At 39.2% G+C, this 20,689-nt stretch overlaps 1 protein-coding gene across 3 annotated transcripts in view; it reads right to left on the reverse strand.

The window, feature by feature from the left end:
• myof (myoferlin) overlaps positions 1-14,245 on the reverse strand; it is a 112,443-nt gene extending 98,198 nt beyond the window's left edge. For 2 of the 3 annotated variants that reach the window (XM_016995335.2, XM_008115334.3), the window contains exons 1-3: positions 14,080-14,244; positions 4,711-4,766; positions 223-314 (exon numbers count right to left, since the gene is read on the reverse strand). In XM_016995335.2, the coding sequence (XP_016850824.2) occupies positions 223-314; positions 4,711-4,766; positions 14,080-14,167 (236 nt within the window). In that variant the 5' untranslated portion in view covers positions 14,168-14,244. Of the gene's footprint in view, positions 1-222; positions 315-4,710; positions 4,767-14,079 lie in introns of all 3 variants that reach the window. The other variant, XM_008115335.3, reaches the window with a different exon arrangement.
• Between the last annotated feature and the right edge of the window lie 6,444 nt (positions 14,246-20,689).

A 20,689-nucleotide genomic window follows, 5' to 3' on the forward strand; every position in this document is an offset into this window, starting at 1 on the left:
ATCTGCTTTGAATTGGATTATATAAATCTATAGTGCATCGCCCGTCTGATGAGGCCCAAGGTCTCCAGAGTTGCAATCCAATGCTCAAGCCACTACACAATGCTGACAAATTTTTTTACTGCACTGAAATTCTAAAGTTGACTTTTCCTTCAAAGGAAATTGTATTGATAAATAAATGCATCAAGGAGGGTTTAAATTTTTTTTTAAATAAATCCAACATACTTGTTTTGCCCAATTGTTTCAAAATCTTTCACAATAATCTGCAGGGACGATGAAATGTCCAGCGGTATTCCTTTCAAATCAAACTCGAGAATCTGCAAAAGGAATTGGTCAAACAGTTACAACTGAATTTGCTGCAGAGCACAACATAAGTACATAAACAATGAAAACTAATTAATTACTACATATCTGAAAAACTATTTAAAATCAGAAACATAATTACAACAATTCAGACTGTGGCTATAATACTTTTGAATTTATGAGTGCTATATATACACAATCCCTAGTTCAGGGCCACATAGGAACCCCATGAACTAGGCTGGATCTACACTGCCCTATAGCCCAGGATTCGATCCCAGATTATTTGTTTTGAACTGGATTATATGAATCTACACTGCCAGATAATCTGGGATAAACAGATAATCTAGGATCAGATCCTGAGATATAGGACAGTGTAGATCTAGTCCTAGTGAGCAGTTGCCATGAGTGATAGGGGTACATTCCTCTTTCGATTGAGAAGATGGTGCATGATGTTTCCATCATTGTTCATGGAAGTGAAATGAGACATTGGGGAGACTTGCAAAAGGGGTCCTTTTCTTCTGTTATGGCCTACTCTCACAGGAGAGAGTAAGAACATCAGACAGTCATTTTTTTGATCAACAGACTCCTATCACTCCCAGAGATTTGCAAGTCATCTGGCTGGAATCCAGAACAATTACAGTGCTACATAATACATAATGCTCATACAGGAGTCTGTTTATGTGAATATCTAGCTTGATCTCTCTTTACCAATGCAATTCTATGCTGTGATCAGTGAGACTTAACCCCATTTAAGTGTGCATAGGATTGTTGATTCCCTCAGGGCCTGTTTGGACAGTCTCACATTTGAATAAGGCCTGCCCTATATCCCATCATCTGATCCCAGATGATCTGCTTTTAACTGGATTATATGAGTCTCCACTGCCAAATAATCTGGAATAAGAAATAATCTGGAAAGCGATCCTGGAATATAGGGGCAATGTGGAAGGGCCTATAATTGGCTGCACATCCATGATAAACTACTAAAATTAGACATGATTATATCCCCCTGAAACAATGCATATATTCTGATGAACATGAAACATGTAGTGGTCTGCTGTGCACATTATGCGACCGCCACTGATTTCCCTAAAGCTCAGGCCCCTTCTACACTGACATATAAAATCCAGATTATCTGATTTGAACTGGATTATATGGCAGTATAGACTCATCTCATCCAGTTCAAAGCAGATAATGTGGATTATCCGCTTTGATAATCTAGGCTATATGGCAGTGTAGATGGGGCCTTAGTTGTAAATCACTCTTTTCCTACACCATGTGCCAATCTGTTGGACTGTTGCAAGCTTTCGTCCCACTTTCAAATGAACTGATGTACATTTAGCATGGCCAAGTAAAAACAAAGGTTGGGATGCTACAACTCTCTTAACTGCAGAGACATTTCAGCAAATGTTCAAGCAACTCAGCCTACTTTTTTCACCAACCATCGAATGATAAAACATTACTTCAGATATGAGCAATTACCATAACACCCCTGCCTCAAATCTTCGCTGCTGTGAAATTTGCTGCTATAGAAAGGTTACAAAATTGCTTGTATGCTCAAGGAGAACTTCTGGAGCCTCCATGGAGTGGAATATCTTTTAAAGAAAAGATGTGCAGCTTTTATGTGTATAACCTTTTTTCCTTTCCCTTCTTTTTTTACTTTTGAAAGTACAAGCTTAACTATGGGCTTGAAAGAATTGTTTGCACAGAAATGTCAGTCCTCTTAGCTAACCATACCTAAGAATACGTACAGACCCTACTATCAAATAGATTACTATTTACTACAAGCTGAGGCCTGAAAGACAAGATGCATCAAATCAGGCAGAAAGACTCAGAAAAGATAGAGAGCCTTATTCCTTTGCTTTAACAAATGCAGATTTAATGAAGTATTCTCTTATGCACATTTACTTGTGAGCGACACCCACTGAACTTAATGAGATATACTTCTGAGTATATGTCTAGTAGTGTTGTGCATTTGTATGGAATCGCTATCCGTTCTTGTTTGTTTCATTCGTAAGGCCCAGTTTTCAGTTTCGAGCACCTCTGCTGAAAGCAGGGGCCTTTCCGAATGAGCTTTTCCATCCAAGGTCTGAAAAAAATGAATATTTTCAGACGTTGGACAGAAAAGCGGCAGGGCCTGCCTAAATCCGAGCGTGCCGTGCCTGACAGGGCCTACAGCTGAGTGCCGAACAAGAAGCAGTTGCCGGTTGGCATGCTCAGCTGTAGGTCCTGCCAGGGCCTGCAGCAGAGCGCCAAAATCAGCCAATCAAATGGTTACTGTTCTCACTTAACTTTTGTTTCACTGATGTTTCCATACTGGAGGGGAGCGTACCATTTTATTCATTCCAAATGAGCAAAACTATACGGAAACACTAATTAAACAGCTGAGATGGTAACTGGGCCCATGACTAATGTCTAGTATTTATCTAGTTTTCAGTAGGAACCATTTTATTATTAACTCTTGTATGAGTTTTCATCGTGCTGGCTGGGTCATTGAAATGAAATTTCCCACTTCTGCCCCTTTGCCTTACAATGCTGAGACTCAATCTTAACGTGTCACTAAATACATATTTGCTATTGCTATCTCTTTTAAAAAATGCTACACCGCTTATTGGGGAGACATAACAGTTGCTGCAACAGAAAGAGATGGGTAGTTAAGTTCTCTTTTATGGCTTTTATGTGAGCCTGAGAATAATGGTTCTTTATAAATCTCTGTACAGGGAAACATTCTGCACCCATTGGCATCAAGATGAGCTTTGGCTCAACAGCTCCTATGATGACAGTAGCCTTACTCACTGTTCCTATGAAAGCTCCCCTTAATACAAATAGTGCCTCTGGAGGATTTGCATTAGGTCAACAACACTATATTCTTGAGAATTCTTACTGACAATGTACAAACAAATGTAAAAGCTAGGCTTTAAGGTGGAGATTCTTAGGTTCTTCATATGTTTTGGCCTTCAACCCCAGTAGCCTCATACATCATGATCTAGATTAAATGACTGTGAGAGTAGTCCAAAACATCTGGAACACCAAAGTTTCACATGACACCTTAAAATTCAATTGTGTTCTTTTCATTCCAGGATTTGCAATTTAGGAATGGATACAATGAGGCCTTGGCATCTCCTGGGGCTTGATACAAAATGTATACATGTTATAGTCCCATTTTAGACAATGGTATAGTAAAATATATATTAAATAGCAAAATCAAGGTTGGCTTTTTGGAATTTAAAAAAATATCTAGCTGTAGATAGTTGAATCTATTAATGCATAATCCATGGATATGGAGAGGTGACTTTATTTCAAATTCTCAACCAGAGACCTATAGCTCATCAGAAACCTACGAATTGTAGGATTCCACTAGATTGAACCATGGAGATTAAAGTCACCATATTGGAACCTATGTTGGAAGCAAGGCTAAATAACAGGAAATAAAGAAATAAGAATTATGGCACTATCATTAAGTAAGTGTGAATGGGCCCCAGATAGTCCAACACTGGTGAAGTTAAACAGCTGTATTTTAAGTTGGCCATTATTGAATACCCCATGTAGGAACAAGCTATATTTAAAATAAACAAATATTAAGGGCATTTTACATACTTCGAGGAGATTACAGCAGCCAGAAACTGCGACAATAACAATAACTCAAATATATTGAAAATTAAGACAAGTGTGAGATGTTCAGCAACATCAAAAATCTATTTTTTTTCTCTCCACACATTAAAAATCTGATGTTTTTGGAATCATAGGCAAAGATGAAATATCAATGAAGGATGGTTCTACACAATGTAGGCTGTAAAAAATGAATGAGAACTCCACCCTTTCGCCATTGATTTCAGCAGGCAATAAACATGCCTCGGGTGATGCATGCCTGTTGAGGTATTCATACTCAACCCAATTCTTTTCATTTCCTATTTATTTACCCAGCTGCTGGCCATATCTACCATTTGATTAAGTACATAACATTTCACTAAAATAAACCCAAGTATTAAGGAACAGAGGGAGAAAAGATCAATAAATCCTTTGAAACAGAGCCTTTGCATCTTTCACTGATGTGAAATATGCATGTTGTTCTCTATCTTGCACATTTTATTTCAACAACAAGACATGTAGAAATTCAATTTCACCACAGCAGTTAAAGGGGTATCAAATTGCATGAATTCTAGTGTAGAATTACAGTCAGTTAAAAGCTATTATTAAATAGCTAATAATTTGCTGACTACATGACACTCACAATTTGTTTCTTGAGGCAACCACCTGACTTTAACTAACAGTAATGTGAACTCTATTTATTGTTCCCTTGATAATTCTGTTCACAGTAGTAAAACAAAGCACAAAGCTGGGTTAGGATACACATACACTGCCTTACTGGATTATCATCAGTGGGTAACAGAAGGAAAAGTAAGAGGAAGTCACCTCATTCCAAACAGGATTGAGTTCACTGTCAATTTTCTTTGTTTTCTTCTTTTCATCTAGAAATTAAAAAAAAAGTTATAAGAAAAATACTGAAAAAAATATAATTCTTAATATGTTACTATACTAATATTAGGCAAGCGTTATTTTAATACAAAATTATATTTAAAGTTAGCACTCAAGTGAATAAATGATTACTGTAGCTATTAAGAGAGCCAGCATGGTGTAATGTCTAGAGCATTAGACCGAGGCCCCTTTTACAATGCCATCAAAATCCAGATTATCTGATTTAAATTGGATTATATGACAATGTAGACCAGTGGTTCTCAGACTAGGGTCCCCGGATGTTTTTGGCATACAACTCCCAGAAATCCCAGCCAGTTTACCAGTTGTTAGGATGTTGAAGGTCAAAAACATCTGGGGACTCCAGGTTGAGAACCACTGGTGTAGACTCATATAATCCAGCTCTAAACAGATAAACTGGATTTTTATGGCATTGTAGAAGGGGTCTCAGTCCAATGCTCTAGACATTACACCATGCTGGCTCTCTTTATCTCCTTTGATAATCTGGATTGTATGCCAGTGTAGAAGGGGCCTGTGAATCTGGAGACCAGGGTTTGAATTCCTACTCATTCATGGAAATCCCTAGATAATCTGAGCAAGTTTTAGGCCCCATCCACATTGCCATATAATCCAGTTTCTGAATCCAGATTATCTGCTTTGAATTGGATTATATGGCAGTGTGGACTCATATAATCCAGTTCAAAGCAGATAATATGGATTCAGAAACTGGATTATATGGCAGTGCAGATCCAACCTCAGTCTTAGTGTGCTTCCAAACAGCAACAAATTGTGGATTTTCCATGAGGGGCAAAAAAAAACCCGGGACCTAAAAGCAGGTCCGCACACAGACCTATTGGTCCCAGGATTTCTATCTGCAATGTCCAGACTTGCTGCTTTGTTACAGGATTTCGAAGCCAACAAGATGGCTGCTGTGGGAAGTCTGTTGGAAATTTTGACTTTAAAAAAAACCTTTAAATGCACAAATGCAAATATGCGCATTGTTCCTACGAGTTTTGTTCCTGGGTCATACATATCTGTTCCTCATTGCTTTTATCCTGAAAAGACGGTGAAAGTTTACTAGAGGGCAAAAACTTTGTCCTGGCAAGAGAAATTTCATCCTCCACATGTTTAATGAAGTTTGTGGCACACAAACAAAATTTGTGGAGTAGGACCACTATTTTCAAAGTTAGAACTACATTATTAAACCAGAACTGACACTTTCAAGCCAGGAACAGAACTTCATTATTATTATCAGTCAGAGGCTGCATGGCCACCTGTTCAGACAGGTTTGGTCGTGTGCCTGCGAACAACAGGGTGATACTCCTGGGTTGTACATGTCTGTTCCTCATTGCTTTTATCATAAAATCATGGGGAAAGTTAATTACATTGCAAAACCTTTGTTTGTGTGTAACAAACTTCATTAAATGTATGGAGGATGAAGTTTCTCTTGCCAGTCAACTGTTGCCATGTTTTTAGGATACAAACAATCAGGAATCAACATGTATAACGTGGGAACAAACCAACATAAAAAATCCCATATTTTCCAAGTGTAGGGAAATACAGAGATTTGAATATCCACATTTTCTGGGCAGAACCGGGATATTCCCGCAACTGAAAATCTCGCGTTTTTAGTGGTTTGTAGTGATTCCTCTCATGTTTTCATGGGACATTGTTTGGCCACCCACCATTTTGAACTGGGAGCACTTGGGATAAAGGTACTGTGTGAATGGGCCCTCACAATAAGGCAAAGACAAACCCCCTCTGAACAAATCATGCCAAGGAAACACAATGACAATGTCGGCATAAATCAGAAACAACTTGAAGGTACACAACAACAAACAGAGATATTTTGGGCTTTAGCAAATTGACAACTTCTGGTTAAATCTGGAGGGAGAACTATGTGGCCCGCCTGATTCTGTTAGATTGTGATTCCGAGAAATTGTCACCAGGCTGGTTGGGGCTGGGTGGCTATATGATTCTCATGCCTGATCTAAACTGGTGTATTTGTCAGTCTGTATCCTGGTATCTCTGTGTTGTTGCAGACACACCTTCATTTAAGTGCACCCACCGCAAACAATCCTGTGTGGTATGTTGCATAAAGACAATAGCTCAGAGGTAGCACACCTGTTTTGCATCCAATCCCAGATCCAATTCCTGGTATTTCCAGGTTGGGTTGGTAATGACTAATCTCAAATCCTGGAGAGCAACTGCTATTCAGTGTAGATGATACTGAACATGCAAGACCAGTAGTCTGCTGCAATACACATAAGCATCTATGTACTTTGCCACAGTCATGCTTACATCCAAATAAAAGAAAAATATAATTTCAGAAACAAAGTAAAACTGCGGGCCATGCCTGTAAAAGAGAATTTGCTCTCAATTTTTCCATGTGACCTTAGTAACAATAATCTGGAAGTATATCAAGAGTTCTTCATTCCACCATCTATAGGATTTTCGTAATTGTGGCAGTTCTCACTATCTGCCTTACTGCTGTTACAAATAGTAATGTTTTAAAAGCTGTCAAGCCATGAATAGCTGATCTGACACATGCTTTGAATATGAGCAAGAGTAATTAAAATACAAGTATAGAGGCTCCAAAAGAAAAATGCAAACCCAAAATAAGGATACTCAAATGCCCCCTATTCTTCCAACTAGAGTGAATCTGGGTTGTTGTGTGTTTTCTGGGCTGTATGGCCATGTTCCAGAAGTATTCTCTCCTGATGTTTCGCCCACATCTATGGCAGTTATCCTCCGAGGTTGTGAGGTAGAGTAAATCTATTGGGCTAATGGGATCTATTTCTGAGTCCAAAATGCATTGTTCTTTACACCTTACATTAAACTGTTTTGTGATAGATCATGTGATATTTAATAGGCAATGTCACCAAACAAAATATTATCTCATTTCTTCTTCACCTGAACCTATGTATAAGTTTCTTTTCAGAGCCCTAGGCAGCTCTTTCTACTAGATGCAGAGGGAAGTGCTGACCATTAGCCTTGTGCAGAGAGTGGGGACTCTGACTCATATTTTTGTTATAACAGCAACAGGAATTAACTTTTTTTCTTAAATAAAAATCTGTTCAGGATACTGACTCAGACCAGACCACAAGAGACTGCACCCAGTTGCAACTCACAAAGGAAAAAAAACCCCACTATAATTCTATCAGTTTAAACTGAATCATCTTTTAATTCTCTTTGCTTAACTGAATAGTATCATGTATTTTACAAACTAGCAGTGCCCAATATTTTTGTCAAGGCTCACTGGCTGGATCTACACTGCCATATAAACTAGTTTCAGAATGCAAGTTACCAGCATTGACAAGATTATATGGCAGTGTAGGCTCATATAATCTAGTTCAATGCAGTTAATCTGCATTATGAAATTGGATTATATGGCAGTGTAGATCCAGCTTTAGAAATCCAGTTGTATACTACAGCAGAGTTCCGGTTAACCAACTTCCGGTTATCCGACCTACCATATTGTCCAGTAGGTTATCCGTCCTATCGTATTATCCATATTATCCGCTAGACCACATCAACTCTTTCTGATACAGAACATATGCCATCCAATAGTTGCCATCTGCTTGCCCACAGAAAACCATATTTAATATTCTAGAGCTGATGTGGTCTATCCAATGGATTATTTCTGAGAAGGCATTGTTCTTGTTTTATCTTGCTGTTTTTAATTCTGTCCATCATGCACATTTTATTGTTCTTCATTTTATTTTTGTGTTTTTAAATCCTGCAATCCCTTGCTGAATAAACGTAATAAAAGAACAAAGCTCATGTATTCTTATCAATGGTATTATCAAAGATGAAAACACCATTAGGTCTCTAGACTTGTCAATCTTTTCAGATAAATGTGTCAATATATTTGCATGTTAGCTAGTGAAGAAGAAATATCAGTATTTTGTAGAACATTCCAATTATATTACCGACAGGTACACTTTACTGGTAAGGTTTTCTGTAATACATTGGGGTACGATAATGCCAGCTAGTTTTCAGGTAAAAATAAGCCAGGTGGAGACTGAAGATCAGTGCCTTAAATCCTTCATAAGTGGCTCAGAGCAGAGCAACAAAGGGGGTCTACCCACAGAAGGCAAGGTGCATATAGTACCCAGGATTAGCCAAGGTATTTTATTTATTTTATTTATAGTATTTATATTCCGCCCTTCTCACTCCAAAGGGGACTCTGGGTGGATCACAGAACATACATATGCGGCAAACATTCAATGCTGTTTATGCACTGACTAGACAGACAGTTGTACATAGATAGAGGTATATATAGGATTTTCCCATCTTTGACATCTTGGAGGCATGTGCTTAGTTCCAGCCATGGTAAACTTTCTGGCATTTCCTTATGGGTGCCATAAAATACCTTCCTGCTTTTAAGCAGTACCTATTTATCTAATCACACTTTGCTTTCGAACTGCAAGGTAGGCGGAAACTGGACTAAAGGCCAGGAGCTCACCCTGACCCGGGCTTCGAACTGTCAACCTTTTGGTTGACAAGATTTACTGCAGCTGATGGTTTAACCTGCTGTGTTAAAGCCTGGCCCACGAAAAAGAAAATCCTATAAGTATCTCTTCTACTGTTTGCAGAATAATGGAATAGAATAATAAACTATCTATTACCTTTTCTTTTCATCTATAACCAGCAGCTACTTCATTTTGTCTAATGGAAAAGCTGGACTGCTTTGTTCCTGTTTTGAAGGAACTGGTGGTTTGTATCTTTTGGCACTTCTACTGTCTTTTGGTGTAAACTTCATGCTTGTTTACAGTGTGTGTCCTTTCAAGTCATCTGTAGATGTATAACAAGCCCAGGAATGTCATAGGGTTTTCTTAAGTATACTCAGGGCCCTTCCACACAGCCATATAACCCAAAATACCAAGGCAGATAATCCACAATATCTGCTTTGAACTGGGTTATCTGAGTATACACTGCCAGATCATCTAGTTCAATGTGAATTTTACACACATTGTGGAAGGGGCCTCGGAGGTGGTTTTGCCAGTTCTTTCTTCAGAAAATTGGCATGCATCACCTGGTATGTGTTATTGGTCTTCAACCTAAGTACTAACCAGGATCAACCGTCCTTATTATTGGTAAATGGCTGTGGGACAGTCGTTCTTTGGTGACATCAGGAGAGAGACAGAGAGAAGGAGAGAGAGGAAGAATTTCATCCAATTAATAGCAGTGATGTTTTTTAGTCCCCTTCTGCATTGCCTTATATCCCAGGATCTGATCCCAGATTATCTGCTTTAAACTGGATTATATGAGTCTACATTGCCAGATAATCTGGGATAAATAGCTAACCTGGGATCAGATTCTGGGTTATGGGGCCTTCTACCCAGCCATATAATCCAGAATATCAAGGCAAATAATTCACAATATCAGCTTTGAAGTGGATTTTCTGAGTCCATATAATCCAGTTTCAATGTGGATGTTATACATCTGTGTGGACGGAGCCTAAGAGCAGTATAGATCCAGCCCTAGTCCCTCTTTTCCTCTAACATGTGGTAATATGATGTACATGTAGGAATGGAAGTTGAATCCTCTTGACTAGTTAAGATAAAAAATGCAAATATTCAAGTATTTTACTAAAATAAAATAGAATACACAAAATATAATTTATTCTAAGTGCTTGCATTTTTGCAATTAGGGTTGCCTCACCCTGCTTATTCTTCTCTCATATTTGAGCAATGCCACTTTGGTGACATACACAATGGTACTGCTTTTAAACACTAGTGGTAGATCAATCCTATGTGCTTGTTGCTTGGAGAATTTCCCTGGTTTCCACTCACACTTTGGGCTCTGGTCCTGCACAAACCACCCACATCCTAATCTGTAACACACAAGAATGACTGCATTCTTGGCCGACCTTTCTTCTTCAATGCCTGGAACGTCTGTGCTATTAAAGCTGCTCATTTAATGTTATTTCTGGAAAAAGGCATTTGGGGAGGAATCATATGATGATAAACCTTTGACCTTTCTTTCAAATTTCTGCTCCAGTAACCTAATGCAAACTCCCAACAGGAAAATCAGCTATCTGACTGGTCCAGGATGGGCCCAGAAGACCAGAAAAGAAAGTCTCTAATTCTGTAACTTTTCACAAGCATTCAGGAACAGTTTAACTTTGGGGGGTGGGGGAAGCTTTAAGTGAAAGAAACATCGCATAAACATATCAATGCCTTATATTGCTTATTTTTAAAAGTATGCATTCTATTAAAGTTTAAATAACCACAACGAAGAATCTAAAATCCATCCATGCCCAGTATTCATTTCAATATATAATGAAACATTGAAACATTTACTGTGCCATTAAAGCTATACTGCAGTACACTGTTTCCATTCCATTACAGTAGAGTCTCGCTTATCCAACCTTCACTTATCCAATGTTCTGTATTATCCAACGTAGTTTGCCTTTTAGTAGTCAATGTTTTTGTAGTCAATGTTTTCAATATATTGTGATGTTTTGGTGCTAAATTTGTAAATACAGGAATTATTACATAACGTTATCGTGTATTGATCTGCTTTTTCTGTCGATTTGTTGTAAAACATGATGTTTTTGTGCTTAATTTGTAAAATCATAATGTAATTTGATGTTTAATCGGCTTTTCCTTAATCCCTCTTTATTATCCAACATTTTCACTTATCCAACATTCTGCCGGCCCATTTATGTTGGATAAGTGAGACTCTACTGTATATAAACTAGAGAACATTGGTTTTCTGGCATTTAATAAAATATTTCCAACAAACGTACTTCCAGATGGATGGCATGTAGCACATCTTTTCAAAAGTAATTACAGTCGATTCTCCATATTTCCACATTTGACTTCTGCAGATTGGATTAAAATGTTTTCTCTAAGGCCCCTTCTACACTGCCGTTCAATCCAGATTATCAAAGCAGATAATCCATCCACATTATCTGTTTTGAACTGGATTATATGAGTCCAGTTCAAAGCATATAATCTGGCCTGAGTGTTGCAGAGCATTTGGAGATGTGTCCACTCCTTATTATGCCTACCATTACTGTGCACAGACCACATACCTTTGGGCTGTACATTTCAGAGGCTCACTGTTAATCTTGCAAAGAATTCCAGAATACAATTTGAAAACCAAAATTGTTTGGTACAGGGGCCCTTTTAAGGGAAAACTGGATATTAAGCAAGACATTCATTGCTGGGCCTCCAAATGTTTTTATTTTCACTTCAAAGCATGCATAATAGAACAGGGTGAAAGAACTGAATAGGGACAAAATCTATGGGAGAAAATGGTTTTGTTCCTCTAGTAGAAAATACAGTGAGCATACTGTAACTATACAACAGACAGTGTGATCCCTTGCCAAATCGCCTGCAGAGTTCAATCATACAGAAGTCCATTAAGTTGAGATTTTTTTTAAAAAAAGTCATGTAAACTTTAAAACGTGAATCACCAATGAATCAAGAACATATCAGGCTTTGGTTTTTTTCATAATTAAAAGCCTCATATTTTGAAAAAAGAAATCTGTGAAAGTGATTTCAGTTCTAACTATTGCATAAAATAAGGAGGGGAAGATTCAGCACTCATTGCGAAATAGACACCCACAAATATCTATTTCTCAAACCACCAACTGACAAAGCTTTTTTTTTTTGCAAGGCTTGAATGGATGGGAGAGATGCTTTTTTTTAAAGGGGAAAAGCAGACAAATTTTATTTTTAGAAAATTAAGAATATGTAACAGAGAATTAGCAATGTTTTATGTTTTCTCCTAATGCCATCAAATAATTCATTTCTCAAAGGCCAGGCTATGCACTAAAAGTTAAAGGCCCTTACTACACTGCCCTATATCCCAGGGCCCTTCTGCCAGAATATCAAGGCAGAATAGCCCACAGTATCTGCTTTGAACTGGAATATCTGAGTCCACACTGACATATATTCCAGTTCAAAGCAGATAATCTGAGATTTTATTCAGCTGTGTGGAAGTGGCCAGAGTTGCTGTGAGTTTTCCAGGCTGTATGGACATGTTCCAGAAGCATTCTCTGTTTTACATTTCATTACATTTTAGCAACTATTATAAAATCAGATCCCTGCAGCTATTTAATTTTGATAACAGATTCAGGGCCGTTCCATACAGCTATATAGCCCAGAATATCAAGGCAGATCATTCACAGCATTTGCTTTGAACTGGGTTCTCTGAGTCCACACTGCCATATATTCTAATTAAAAGGTGATAATGTGGGATTTTTTTTCAGCTGTGTGGAAGGGGCTTCAGCAGTCCAGCATATGAAATTATATTTATCATTGTATATCCATACAAAATATATCAAGGACTAAACAAGAACAATATATCTAAACTTCAGGCCACAATCCAATTTAATGGACTACTGTACATTAATGCTGATGTATGTACAGTAGTCCATTAAATTGGATTGTGGCCTGAAGTTTAGATACATTGTTCTTGTTTAGTCCTTGATATATTAATACTACTGTACATTAATTAATGATGTTTTAATGTTGGATCCTTAAAATGTAACAGCACTATAACCAACTGTGACAGAAGCTGAATACCTCTGCAAACTGTACACAAAGTTTAAACAAGGCTCATTAAAATAAATAAAGCTCAAAGTAAATATTGATAAGTGGAAATTCATTACTTCTGCTCTCTCTTTTAAATTATGGTGAAATTTTTAAAGAAGACTTGTGTCTCTAAAACAAAGGCGATGGTTTTTAAAAAAGGAATTTGTAGTGAGATTGGTAAGTTTCAGAATATTTTTAAGGCAAATGTCAGGCCTTTTCTGCACTGCCATTAATCCAGACTATCAAAGCAGATAATCCACATTATCTGCTTTGAACTGGATTATAGGAGTCTATACTGCCATATAATCCAATTCAAAGCAGATAATCTGGAATTTATATGGAAGTAGAAGGAGCCTCAGACACTATCCTTACTTGTCAAGTGGATTTGTTTGGGGAAAAAAATCAAATGCTGATTAAAACATTGACACTGTTGTAGCAGAAACCACTGAAAATCAAAGCTGCAAGTAACTTGTACATGTATCAGATTGAAAGATGAGTACATGCAGGTGCAGGTAAGACAAGCATTCCTACTGGTTTTGAAAGCAAACCGGGTGAAAAGGCCACCATACTACTGTCCAGCATTTTTTAAGAAGCTAATCTGTGTTGTACAAAATTTATCATTAGTTTCTAGTCTTTAGCAAATACAGTTATGTCAACACTCGTGCTTCTTTTTTCCCTGCTGTGCCACTCTGGTAGATTAAAAAAAAATACCCACACTATTCTCTAATCCACTAATTTACAAGTTAGCTTTCCTTACCTTTAAAAATAACTGATACAATCGGATCTGGTTTCCCAAATTTATGTTTAGGGATGTTTGCAGCCGATTCCACAATTACCCGAAGCATTTCTGCCAGGACTTTTGAAACAGCAAAAGAAGAAGCCTAAGAAAATATGTACAGAGGCTCTGCAGCCTCCAGGCTGAAATGCCAGGAGGGGAGGCGGAGGCAGCCGGGAATGACTTTATTACAGTGAAATGCAACTGATGGGTGGATCTATGACGAGTTAGTTATTAAAGGCTTTTTTAAAAAGGGAGTCTGTGTAAACTGACACCCACAGTGCCTGTGGTGCAATGCAAAACTGGTACAAACTTGTGAGTTCCTGTACAGAAGTATTCGCAATGCTCATGGCATCAAAAGGGGGGAAACCTCTGCACATGGATTACATGGAAGTAATGCCATGGTGCAAATCTATTCCCCATAATTTATGTCAATGCACATAACACTTTCCCCCTATCATTAGTGACATGTAAGAACATAAGTAATGTGCTCTGAAACAGAATGGCAACTGTCCTTTTTATGTTCTCTTCTTTCCACGTGTCATTGGTTTTTATTTTTGTCTTGCCTTTTCATTTTTATTCAAAAACTGGTAGTCAAAACAGTCTTAGACCGCCACCTTGTGCAGGGATCAAAAACAACCTACAGTACTGGATAAAATTCAAGCACAATTTTAATTTGCTGCAATCAGGGTTTATGCACTGGGTTCCTAGGATGCATCTACTGCCATATAATTCAGATTCTCAATTCAGATGATGCAGATTATCTACTTTGAACGGGATTATATGAGTCTACACTGCCATATGTGTGTGTGTTCATTCACTCAGTCGTCTCCGACTCTTCGTGACCTCATGGACCAGTCCACGCCAGAGCTCTGCCATATAATCCAGTTCAAAACAGATAATCTGGATTTTATTTGGCAGTGTAGATGGAGCCAAAGTCTGTTGGGATACTAAGATCCTAGAGTGTCCAAGTCCCATTATATACAATAGTGAAGTGAAATTATATTCCTTACATAAAATGGCAAAATTAAGCTTCGCTTTTTGCAATGTTCTGAATATTTTGAATTTGTGGATGGTTGAAACTGTGGTTGCAGAATTTGTGGATAGGAAGTATAGAAATTTCTAGTTTAACCTGATGATTATAAATAGGGGATCAGTGAGGAGATGGTTTTCCGAGCTGTATGGCCATGTTCCAGAAGCATTCTCTCCTGATGTTTCACCCACATCTATAGCAGACATCCTCAGAGGTTGTGAGGTCTGTTGGAAACTAGGCAAGTGGGGTATATATATAGCCCCAGCTTCTGCCAACCTGGCAGTTCGAAACATGCAACTGTGAGTAGACCAATAGGTACCACTCACGCGGAAAGGTCATGTGGCACTCATGCAGCCACATGACCTTGGAGGTGTCTACTGACAATGCTGGCTCTTCGGCTAAGAAATGGAGTCGGACACAACTGGATTTAATGTTAGGTGAAAACCTTTACCTCTACCTATATATATATATCTGCGGAATAATGTCCAGAGTAGGAGAAAGAACTCTTGTCTGTTTGTGGCAATTGTGAATGTTGTGATTGGCCACCTTGATTAGCATTGAATAACCTTGCAACTTCAAAGCTTAGCTGCTTCCTGCCTGGGAGAATCCTTTGTTGGGAGGTGTTAGCTGGCCATGATTGTTTCCTCTCTGGAATTCCTGTGTTTTCTGAGTGTTGTTCTTTATTTACTGTCCTGATTTTAGAGGTTTTTAAATACTGGTAGCCAGATTTTGTTCATTTTCATGGTTTCCTTCTTTCTGTTGAAATTGTCCACATGCTTATGATTTCAGTGGCTTCTCTGTGTACAGCACAGTGAGGAGATGCCTTCCTGCCTCTAGCAGTCATTGCAGCAGATGCGGAACTCTCATAACCCTTTTTTAAAAAAGAATGCCTTTATATCTTGTTTTTCTCATCCATCACCTATCCTTTAGTATAATGTATTATTTAGGTTTTCAAGAGAAAGAGCCAGCACGGTGTAGTAGCTGGAGTGTTGGGCTATAACTCGGAGGAGACAGTTTGAATCCTCCCTCAGCTATGTAAACCTACTGGGTGACACTCTCTCAGCCACAGCTGAGGAAGGAAAAGGCAAACTTTCCTTAACAAATCTTGCTAAGAAAACCCTGCGATAAGGTTGGTGCAAGTTGGAAATGATGCAAAGGCACACAATAAGAACAAGTCTGATAGCAGGGACTCTTGTTTTCTTTTGAATTGATATGCTAACTGTTCAGAAAGTCTTTCTATTTGTAGAATGGGGTATAAATGCCATTACATAATAAGTTTTAGAAGACATTGCTTTTATAATGTTGTGAGTTGCTTTGGGTCTCGATTAAGACAGAAAAGCAAGGTATAAATAATAATAATAATCCTTGTCAGATTAAACCTCTGCAAATAAAGCAATTGTAGTGGTTTTTTTGAGCTCCAGAAAACCAAAAACAATACATTACAGAGAAGTTTATGTATAGAGGAATGGCTGTAGCTCTTGCTAAAAGAAGCCCCACATTAAATAACTGAGGGCCTTTCCAGACAGGCCCTATATCCCAGGATCTGATCCCAGGTTTTCTGCTTTAAAATGGGTAATACGAGTTCGCACTGCCAGATAATCTGTAATAAATAGAAAACCTGGGATCAGATCATGGGATATAGTGCCTATCTGGAAGGGCCCTGCGTATTCCTCTGATCTCATGGATCAGAGTTGCAGTATTACCTCATGGTAAAAGAAACCTGGGGTGGTGGTTTTGAGGCGTAAAGGGTCCATACTATAGTAGGGAGTCTTACTGCAACATCTCTCCTGGCTCTACCTGTCCTGAACAAGCAGATGGTGAATGCAGAGGAAGAGATCACAAAATGAACAGTTATAGAAAGTGAAGCTGACATATTCCTGCTGTACTGAAAGCACCCCAGGAAAGCAGGAGGAATCCTCTTCTTACAGTAGCATTGTGTGTTTTCCATTTTTTAGAAAAACAGGTAATTCTTTTGCCACCACCACACGATGCATTCTGTCCGCTTCTGCAGAAATCATCCGCTTTCTGGAGCTATCACATGGGCAAGTATATTATCCGCCCATACCATTTTTTTCTTTCTTTTTCATTAAAAAAGGGGAAACCTCAGAATTGCAGAAGTCCTAAATCTAGATCTTTAAAAAGTGGAAAATATAGCTACAGCAAACTGGTAACATAGCAAAATTACACAATTCCTGAAAAATAAATTATTTTTTAAAAATGACTGTAAAAGTTTCATGCAAGAGGATGGATGGTGAAAAATTAAGCATCGAGGCACATTTCAAGACTGCCCACAGGAACGTCACTACAATGATCTAAAACGGGGGAACCTGGCATTTTTCATTCCAAGTTTTAAAAAGCAGGTTTGGCATTTTTTGGAAAATCAGGAGCTCTGATTGCTCCCCGACTCCAAAAGCCTCAATTTCCACACTTTAAAATTTTTTTAAAGATGGTGTCCCACAGGAAACTGACAGAAGAAGTTCTTAGAACTGGGAGGAACTCTGCGACTGATGGGGTCCTATGACTTTGGGGACCAGGATTCGATTTCCTGCTCAGCTGTGAAAACTGATAGGGTGACATTGAGCAAGTCAAACACTATCTTTTGGATAGGCGTGACTTTTTAGAGATCATAATCTCTTGGAAAACCAAAATTTCCACAACCTTTTGAAGAATAATGGCATTCACAACCACTTGAAAATCATAACCTTTTGTAAAAGTATGATCTGCAGAGAAGAGTCAAAAAAACCATTTGAGTAAAATCTTCTCTTTAGTGGTATACTACCTTGGAGACCCGGCGATGCCCGGGTCATTTGAGAAAGGCCTTGTTTGCCTGTGTTCCAAGTGTAGCCTATATCCAATGTCAGGTGGGTTCAGTGGGTGCGGGTGAGCTCCAACTCCCATATGCAAGTCCCATCGTCCAGTGTCCATTCCCCTCCAAACAGAGCCAGTATGTAGAATAGGTCATGAGGGCTCCATGTACCATGTTTGGTCTTGATCAGTCATTTGTGTGGGTCGCGGTGCTCTCAGGAAGTGAGTGAAGGTATTGGAAGTCCCATCGTCCATGGTCCATCATCCTCCAAACTGCACCTGGGTGTAGAGTGAGTCATGGGTGTTCTCTGTTTGAAGTTTGGTCTTGATGAGACATTGATGGGGGTGACAGTGGTCTCAGGAAGTGAATGAATATTCTGCAAGTCCCATCATCCAAGGTTCAAGCTCTTTCAAATCTCACCAAGATGTAGAGTGGGCCATGGTGGCTCTATGTGCCAAGTTTGGTCTTGATCAGTCATTGGTGGGGGTCACAGTAGTCCCAGGAAGTGACTGAAGATATTGTAAGTCCCCTCATCCACGGTCCCTCTTCCCCCAAACTGCACCAGGATGTAAAGTGGGCTACCCTGCACCTGCGTGTCAAGTTTGATACAGTTTTGTCATTCATGGGCATCACAGTGGTTTGTGGGAGGTGAATTGGATGAATGTACTGCAAATCCCATAATCCTTGGTCCACCCTCCATCAAACTGCTGCAGCATGTGAAGTGTGTCATTTGGGATATGTGTGCCTGGTTTGGTTCAGTTGTGTGATTTGTGGCAGTTGCTGTGGTCTCAAGAAGTGAGGGAAGGTACTGCAAATTCCATCATCCTTGGTCCATCCTGCCCCAATATACATCAGGATGTAAAGGGGTCGACAGGAGTTCTGTGTGCCAAGTTTGGTCCATTTCTATCATTGGTGGGCATTGCAGTAGTCTGTGGGAGTTAAAGTGTTTGAAAGTACTGCAAATCCCATCATCTGTGGTCCATCCTCCCCCAAATGGCAGCAGGTCATAAAGTGCATCGTGGGGATGAAGTGTGCCAAGTTTGGTGCAGATCCGTCATTCCTGTTGGTGTCAGTGGCCTGGGATAGTGGCGGCCAATCAAAACGCGAGCACATATTCCGCCAGGCCAATCAAAACGCTGATACATACTCCGATTTCACTTTTATTATATATATAGATATAGATATAGATAACCACATGTACTTATGCAAGGCAACTTGGCTTTCAGTTGTTAGACTGATAACCTGGTTGTCTCTGATCTGTTAAGAACAGAGATTATGCTAATGCACAAAAAATAGCAGAATTTCCTAAGTGTTTTCAGTGCCCAAAAACATCTACTCGCCCATAAAATATCTTGTTTCTATATCATACTTTCAAGAGAGAAAATTAAGGTACACTTCGTTAAAAGTAACATACTTTGGTTTACTCACAACTTCATGTATTCTCAGCATACAGGTACATAAATTGTCAAACCAGTTATAGATAGATTTGAAGTGGTTTCTCAGTGCAGATAACACAGGACATCTTTCTTATAATCGACAGCAATATGAGATTGCTCTCAACAGCCCAAAATCTAATAGCATATTTCTGTGTTCTTCTAAAATAGTCTTCTCTGCCAAAGAGTGCTGGTGCCTCACCAAATTGCACTCCTGGTGACGCAATGGGTTAAACCCTTACGCCGGCAGGACTGCTGACTTGAAGGTTGGGTTGCTGACCTGAAGGTTGCAAATTTGAATCCAGGGAGAGAGCGCAGATGAACTCCCTCTGTCAGCTCCAGCTACCCATGCAGACACATGAGAGAAGCCTCCCACAAGGATGGTACAACATTAAACATCCGGGCATCCCTTGGGCAACGTCCTTGCAGAACAACCAATTCTTTCACACCAGAAGTGACTGGCAATTTCTCAAGTCGCTCCTGATACACACACAAACCAAATTGCAACTCCCAGAATTTCTAAGGCCTTCTAAGGCCTCCACATTCAACTGGATTATATGGCAATGTGGACTCAAGATAAGTCACAACCCTTCCACACAGTCAGAATATCAAGGCAGAAAATCCCATAATATCTGCTTTCAACTGGGTTATCAGAGGTCCCCTTTACACAGCTATATAAAATCCTCATTATCTGCTTTGAACTGGATTATATGGCAGTATGGACTCAGATAATCCAGTTCAAAGCAGATAATGTAGAATATCTGCCTTGATATTCTGGGTTATATGGCTGTGTGGAAAGGGCTAAGGGCTCTATATCTCAGGATCTGATCCCAGATTTTCAGCTTTAAACTGGATGTGAGTTCTCACTGCCAGATAATCTGGGGTGAACAGAAAACCTGGGATCAGATCCTGGGATATAGGGCCTGTCTGTGGTCCCTTCCACACAGCCATATAACCCAGAATATCAAGGCAGAAAATCCCACAATATGTGCTTTGAACTGGGTTATCTGAGTCCACACTGCCAAATACTCCAGGTCAAAGCAGATAATGTGTGATTTTGTTCAGCTGTGTGGAAGGGGCCTCTGTTAAAGTGGTGTCAAACTGCGTCAATGTCTCAGTGCAGCAGGGCCCTTAAAGATTCTACTCCGCTTTGCATCAATACACCAATTTGAAGTCCTCCTCCCTCCCACTGCTAAATCTATCCGGTCATGGAAACAACCCACACGTTCTAAAAACAAAACCTTGCCCCCCCCCCCCCACGCCGCCCCGCCTGAGATTCGCGTTAATTGTGACCCCTCCCTGCTCCCGTAGGCCAGCAAA

The sequence above is a fragment of the Anolis carolinensis genome, chromosome 3, assembly GCF_035594765.1.
Source record: "Anolis carolinensis isolate JA03-04 chromosome 3, rAnoCar3.1.pri, whole genome shotgun sequence".
Lineage (NCBI taxonomy): Eukaryota > Metazoa > Chordata > Lepidosauria > Squamata > Dactyloidae > Anolis > Anolis carolinensis.